The 7,794-nt window shown below is 39.8% G+C and overlaps 1 protein-coding gene across 1 annotated transcript; it reads right to left on the bottom strand.

The window, feature by feature from the left end:
* Nucleotides 1-275: 275 nt before the first annotated feature.
* Nucleotides 276-3,989, bottom strand: LOC115685146 (receptor-like protein EIX2). Its single transcript, XM_056316794.1, has 2 exons — nucleotides 3,225-3,989; nucleotides 276-984 (listed from the first exon to the last, which is right to left on the bottom strand). Exons 1-2 carry the CDS (start codon nucleotides 3,987-3,989, stop codon nucleotides 466-468), a joined length of 1,284 nt encoding a protein of 427 aa, XP_056172769.1. The 3' UTR covers nucleotides 276-465.
* Nucleotides 3,990-7,794: the final 3,805 nt, after the last annotated feature.

The following is a 7,794-nucleotide window of genomic DNA, read 5'->3' as shown; positions in this document are numbered from 1 at the left end:
ATTTTGATTACATGCATGGTTTTTTTTTTTTTTCCTGATGTCTCAAGATTGAGAAAGGAAAGATAACCTAGGAAAGGAATCCATTGAACATTAGTGGGCACTGCGCCTCCTTGTCCTGATGTTGTATTACCCTCAACATGCAATCAGCAGCACAAGCATAGACAGGATGAAATGGAATTGCTAATATATGTTTACATCATTGAGAAGCAAAACATCACGAGTATGCGAAAGAGCTGAGCAACACTAAATTTACAAAATTGACATGATTTGCACTTGCCATGCTGTTTTATTGACGACTTGCTCGGACAAGCTTGAAACTGAAGAAAACAAAATATTGGCTACCGCTCATAAGGAGTAACAAGCCAACTACAGAGATGATTCTGCTTAAACAAGAAAGCAAGAACTTCAGGAGATCAATGAACGATTGGATTGATTGACGTGGAGAACGGGCCGGTTATGCTCTTCTCAATCTCTCCTTCTCAACTTGGCTGCCTTCACTACAACAATCACGTAGAACATGTCTGTTTTACGATCCATATAGTCGAAGTAGACGCGTCTCCAATTCTTCTTGTACACCAGAACTCCAATAGCTCCCCAAAACCCAGCTGCAAATCCGAGCATTATGACAACGTAGAACATCACCTTTTCAAGCTTACCTTCTTCATCAGTATCTTCTTCTAGCGCTTGAGGGGCTTCCGCACTGGGGCATTTCTTTTTTAGAGGATTGCCGCAAAGGAGAGGATTGTCGGCATAAATGGAAGGATCATCAAGGGTCTGGATTTGATTTCCTTTCGGAATTGGCCCCGTGAAGTTGTTGTGTGACAAGTTTAGTTTGCTCAATGATGTAAATGCAGAAAAGCTCTGTGGGATTGCTCCTGAAAGTTGATTATTCGAAAGATCAAGTGACTCGAGTGATTTCATGTCACCAATCATAATCGGGATGCCTCCAGAAAGAAAGTTGTGGGATAATTTCAAGCCTCGTAACTTGGAGAGTGTTGACACCTAAATTTCGGCGCATCATTTAGTGGTTAATTGCATAGAAAATTAGGGATTAAATTTTAACCCCTAAACAAAAATATTAAAATTGCACAGCATATAGTTTATGTTCATATAGATTAATTGCATTCCGCATCGGATTGGCGGTGGCAAACGAGCTTAGAATTCGTCATGTAAATTGAGCTCGGGCACCGAACGAGACTCGGCTCACTCGGAAAGCATGGGCCGAAAATTACAAGTCAGAAGGGCTTGGTTGTCTTAATTTGAGCTTGAATTAGCCCATTATGCTTAATTAAATAAAAGTTCACATTAATTCAGCCCACTTGAGATTAAATGATAATTAAAGCCTAAGCCCAAGCCTAAGCCCATTAGGACTAGAAAGCCCGGCTAATTGACCTAGGTTTACATTATAAATACATCGTTATGTGTCATAATTAAAGGGGGCTCTCATAATCTGAAAATTAGAATTTTTAGAGAGAGCAAAAGGGAGAGAAAAAGTGAGAGAAAGAGAGAGAGACCGGCGAAGCCACCGCCGTTCGCGCTCCTCCCACTGTGCCTATGCCCGTGCTTAGCCGCTGCCCCTGGCGTTGTCCCTCCGCTGCACCACATATGCTGCTGCCCCGCTCCGTGACGTCCAACTACGCATTGCGACGACGAAGTTGCCCTTGATTCTGCACCGAGAAATTTGCAGCTACTCCGTCCCGTGATCAACAACGTTGCTGCGCTGGCGTCACACTGACCACCCCTTTGTGCTCTTCGCGATAAAGTTGTTCTTGTGCCTTTGCAGATTAAAGAAAAATTCCAAGCAAAGGTCAAGAGGGCTTTAATGAAGTTGAATTAAAAAAATAGTAATCAGAGGGCAATCCAACGTGGAGGACGCTCAGCAAAGAAGAAAAGAGTCACTTGGAGACTTCTGGTCGTGTTCGAAAATACCAACGCAGCCCCCACCGAGCTGGGTGTCCACGCAATAAGGGCATCACCACGATCAGCTTAGCCGTGTTCAGTCAAGTCCAACCACGAAGCCTCGTGAGTCACCACTGCGACCGTCGTTGAGCGAAAGCACCACCGCGAGCGTCGTCGTCGTCACCGTCCACCACCGATATCCTCCGAAGTCGCTGCCGACGCACCCCCGGTCACCATCCCGATCTGCAATCCCGATTTGCTGCAAATTCAAATTAGGAAAGAAATCTGCAAATCAGGTAATTATCTTATCCCGATTTGATTCGAATATTTTGTTGTCTAATTTGTGCTTATTGATATCTAATTTTGCATATTCGAGTAATAAGCATATTTCAATTAGGATTTATTTCTTTTTTTTTGAAATCTTGGATATCTGATCTTATCAAATTTGGATAGAATTTAGAATTTTCAAAAATCTTTTGAATATATCCAAAATATTTAAGATAACTAAATTTTTTCAAGATGTGATCGATTAGGAAAATTTCCTAATCCGCAACCGCACACGTGGAAATAAATCTATCTATCGGGCTTTAGATAGAGTTATTTCCATAGCGGGTATTTCGAATTTTAGGATCGATCTGTCAAGCTTCAGATCGAAACTTAATTAGAAAGATTTAGCGGTTATTTTTTTACTTGATTTTAATTTCGAATTTTGATTAAAAAAAATACCAAAAATATTACTCTAGAATAGGTTAATTTCTTTAGTTTAAAATTGCATGTTTAGATAATTGGCATTTTTAATTCCGAATTTCATTAAGAAAAAATACAAAAAATAATATGCCCGTCATTAGAAATAGGTCACGTCGTCGCATGACATATAGTTTGCATGTTAGGTTGCATTAATCGCATGTCAATTTTTTGCACGCCATTACATATAGGTTAGCTTTCATTTAAATAAATAAAAAAATCAAAAAAGAAAATTTCTGCACCTTTGAACTCTAAGTCAGGATTTATCAAAATTGTCAAATTGAGTATTTTTCTTGAAATTGGTACCGAAAGGGCGTCAGGGAATCTAGCGTAACGAAGTCCCCGAATCCATAATTTCTGGTTCGCTGAAATAAAATAGTACTCCCGCTATTTTATTTAGGTTTCTAATCAACCTACCTTAAATGATTAGTGGCGACTCCCATTGAAAATATTTGCATGCTCACAATTGGACCTAAGTTGTGATTTGGTAGAGTTTGGGAGAACTCGAGCTAGGTTAGTTAATTTAATTGATCTAGTAATCCATTAGCCTAAGATCGAAAAACCGATTTTTTTTAGGTCGCGACAGAGAGCAAGGTCAGCTCTTCAGGGATCAACCCAATCAATTTGTTGCTTGAGAGATCCAAATTGACCATAAGCTGTAGATCAAGAGCTGTGCAGTCTAGGTCTATCCACTTCACGACCTGTTCCACATGCATTTGATTCCAATCTGATGGAGTGATGGCAAGAGGCAGCGTCCCATTCTTGAAAGGTGTAGGCTCATAAGTAGGGGAGAGTGAGTTGCCTTCATCTATGCTTTTGTTCAATTTCATATCTTTCATATAGCCAAGACAGTTTGGAATCATTCCCGCTAGATTATTCACTGCCAAGTCCAATATTTGCAGTGCGGGGAGTAAGCATAGCTGTGAAGGAATACTACCATTGAACATGTTCTCTTGTAGTCTAAGAATCTGTAGAAACTGAAAGCATGGTCCAAACCAATGTGGACCACTTCCCAAGATTTTGTTCTCGCCAAGATCCAAAATCGCCAAGTTTATGCAATAGTTCATAGTCCCAGGAATTTTTCCATGGAGACTGTTGTTGTTCAAGTGCATTGACTTAAGCCGGTTTAGATTTCCCAAAGAACTCGATATGACTCTAGACAACTTGTTGGATGATAAATCAAGGAGACTCATAGGTTGCTCCTCCTTCCAACAAGCAGGTATATTGACAACTAATTCATTCCTTCCAAGGTGCAACACCTCCAGAAATTCCATCTCGCATAATGAGGTCGGTTTTGGACCACTCAAGAGATTATCATTCGGATACAAGAAATTCAAATGAGGCATCGCTAGGTCAATATATTTTGGAATAGGTCCTGAGATTAAGTTACGAGAGAGATCTAACAAAATCAATTCGAAAGGAAATTTTGGTAGAGATCCATTTATTTGGTTGTAAGAGAGATTCAGGTAGGAGAATGACATAACACCTAGCCAATCTGGAAGAGCTCCTATGATGGAGGCATTGGACAAAACTATCTCTGTTACATTGACTTGCGTTCTTATCCATCGCCGAAATTCCGTTTTGAACTCGCAAGACATCATCCGAATGTGCAAGAGATTGAAGGGTGGTACCCAGTCGGAATCCACCGCGAAAGCTAAATAATTGTTGCTGATATCTAAGTACCATAGCTTCGAGAGGTTGGACAAGTGGATTTCGGAAACTATTCCACTCAAGGAATTTACTGAAAGATCTAAATGGTAAAGATCTTGAAGTTGTCCGAGACTGTGTGGAATGGTGCCATTTAGAAGATTGTTACTGAGATCTAACAAGGATAAGACTTGTAATCTTTTGAATGCCTCTGGAATATTCCCTGTTAATTGATTATAAGAAAGAACAAGTTCTTCCAAGCATAACCAACCATATGATGAAGGGATGGTTCCATGAAATTGATTATGTGATAGGTCAAGCCTTGTCAGGTTTTTCAAGTGCATCAGACAATCTGGCAAATCTCCCCGAAGAAAATTGTTATTTATCTCCAATCGCTTCAAGTTTTTCCCGATAAGCCCCGAAAAATTTCCCTCCACTGAAAGTATCTCCTCATGAAAATCGTTATATCCCAACAATAATGACCGGAGGAATGGTTTGTTCCTTAAGAAAGAGAGCAGCCCTCCTTCAATGCTTTGCAAATGATTTTCTGCAAGGTTGAGATCGACAAGACTCCTCAAGTTATCCAAGCACCTTGGTATTGAAGAGATGAAAAGGTTTGATGAAAGATCGAGGAGCCGGAGAGAGGTCATACTTTGAATTATAATGCTCGGGATGGGACCTTCAAAAAGATTCCCTGAAAGATCAAGGTGTTGGAGAGAAATCGTGTTTCGAAATATAGTGCTCGGAATGAGACCTTTAAAAAGATTCTCTTAAAGATCAAGGTGCCAAAGAGAAATCATGTTTTGAAATACAGAGCTCGGGATAGGACCTTTGAAAAAGTTACTTGAAAGATCAAGGTGCCGGAGAGAAGTTATGTTTTGAAATATAGTGCTTGGGATTGGACTTTGAAAACAATTTCATGAAAGATCGAGGTATTGAAGATGAAGAGAAGTAGAATTGGCCAAGCGACCAGAAGACTGGTGAAATTTATGAAGCCCACAAGCTGATAGGCTCAAATGTGATAAAGATGGAAGTACACTGATCACCTGCATGGGCTCTTTAAATCCGGTAATATTCAGGCTGCTCATGTCAAGGTAATTCAATGCTTGAAGACGCGAAACCCATTGAATGTCTTCAACTATACTCATATTAAAATAACAATGGAGATCAAGGACTTCCAACTTAGTGAGATTTCCCCATTCACGAGGAATAGTTGCAAAATCGTAAGAGTTGGACAAGTTAAGGTACCTCAACTGCTTCATTGAGCCGATGAATTTGAGCATGTTTGCATTTTCAAAAAAGATTCCACTCAAGTCTAGGTAGCTCAAGTATTTCAAATTGAGTAAAGAAGAGTTTAGTTCACTAGCTGTGGAAAAAGTCTGTCGTAACTGGAATTCAGTTCCTGTTGTGATTTGGAGCATGATGACATGTCCATTTGCTCGGTCGCACTTTACTCCCGTCCGTCGGCAACGATCTTCGCCATTCCACGAGGAGAGGAGGTGAAAAGTGTCGGAGAGACTTTGTTTGAACTGGAGCAGAGCATTCCCTTCTTCTTCAAAGCAAATGGAGGATGAGCTTTTGTTTTTGCACAAGCATACACACGCATTGTCTAAAATTAACAACAGACTTACTGTTAAATATGTCTTGAATTTTATGTACTTGGTCCGGTTCATCACCCGACTCGACATATTTTTTGTGCGATCCAAAAGTGGAGAAAAAATTGAGATTTAGTTCGTGACGTGAAGGGTTGGGCCAATAGGCCCAACCTGGAGCAAGCGAACAAATCTTTGTGGCGGTTCGCTTAAGCTGGAGAAAGTGAACAAATGTCTTGGGGGGTTTGGGGGTGTAGCCCAAGGAATTTTTTTTTAGGGAGCCCTATTTATACTGCGGCTAGGTTTTTCCATTGATTAAGAGAGATTTTCATTTTGAGAGAGTTTTGTGAGCCTTGAGGTTTTGTTAAGTCATTTTTCGACTTCTGAAAGCTGTACTCTTTTTTATTATAGTAGAATCTTGTTTTGCCTCGCCCGTGAACGTAGATCGCCTTGTGATCGAACCACGTAAATTCTTGTATTCTGTATTTGTTTTTCAGCGTTTGTTTCGAACACTTACTAGTACCAGCACTTTCACAGTATCATGTCCAGCCATGAATGATGATGAAATTGAAAACAAAAGCTATATCGCACTCAAGTCACTCGATTAGGCTTCAAGTTTTTGGCTTGGGCGCATTTGTTCAAACTTTGAGAAATTGGGTTTTGCGTGGCTTCTTAAGAGTAGACATAGGGCATTTATAGAGAGCAAGTGAAGGAACGATAGTGAATGAAACCAATCGTTGTTTTATATCGCCGTGTACCGTGTATGTAATGTGTTCATAATTTCATTTACCATGACGATAAATGTAACCATCAATAATTAATTTTAGTAGTATTTGAAAAGGAACTGGAAAAACACACATTCTATGACTTGAAGCATGTCAAGGAACGTATATTTAATATATTATATGAGCTTTGTCTTCTCACGCATTTTTAAGTGTTCTCCGTTAAGAAATTATCCACCAACATCCCGATGACTTGACTCCAAGTCAACCGTCTCCCAAAAAGTCAAAGTCGACATCACCTCTTGAAATTTTTGTTGTTGGACTGATGGAGAACTTCAAAGCGGGTCCTGCACGGTTGCTTTCCATCACCATTTGAGGAGATCGATGGAGTCGAGGCCTACCTTGGCGACATGCATATGCCCCCAAATAATTGGGGAATAAGGTTAGGTTATGTGCAAATTGGATTGGGTATTCATTCATCACTGCGTAAATTTGAAAATTAAGGAATAAAATTAGCAAAAACCTCACAAATGAATTGAAGTTAAACTTCAAAAGAGTGATATGAAGAAATTGAGGAACTTGGCTCTGATTAGAGGGGGATTTCATCAGAAAGTATGAGTAGTAACGTGCGAGACGACACATATACTTTGCAGTCCTTCAACTCGCTTGTTCCAATTGCGCTCTATTATTGTGTTGTGGTCTTGCCTAGATAGAAATGGCTTTTCTCACTTATTATTGTGTTGTGGTCTTGGCTCATCTTGCTGATGACGAGTTGACGTCGAGAATATCGAGTTATTGTTGTTCATATTGGCCGAAATCCATTTTTCAACCCTCACAAATACAGCAGCTCTCTATTATTGTATTTTGGGTTTTGTGCACTAGTACATCGAATAGTTAGTGTGATCCTTTCACCTAGACAACAAGAATCAAAACCTTCAAAAGGAGTACTCATTTGGTGACGATTTAAGGGTGTATAAATAACATTACCAACTTTCACTCATCTTTTATGGGACACTAGATATTAGAAGTAATCAATCTCCTGAGGCGTACTTCGCACCGGGAGATAGATTATTCATTAGATTAGATGTGGACTAGTTTTAGCAATGATGATTTAGAAAAGTGTGAAGAGCAAGAGACCAAGTAAAGTTGTGTATTAGCCCCTGTGTAGAATTGTTTTCTACACTTTTCAC

Source organism: Syzygium oleosum, unplaced genomic scaffold (genome assembly GCF_021117445.2).
Source record: "Syzygium oleosum isolate NSW1041296 unplaced genomic scaffold, Sole_v2.1 Sole_v2.12, whole genome shotgun sequence".
NCBI classification, from domain to species: domain Eukaryota; kingdom Viridiplantae; phylum Streptophyta; class Magnoliopsida; order Myrtales; family Myrtaceae; genus Syzygium; species Syzygium oleosum.
This window is presented reverse-complemented; position numbering and strand designations above follow the sequence as displayed.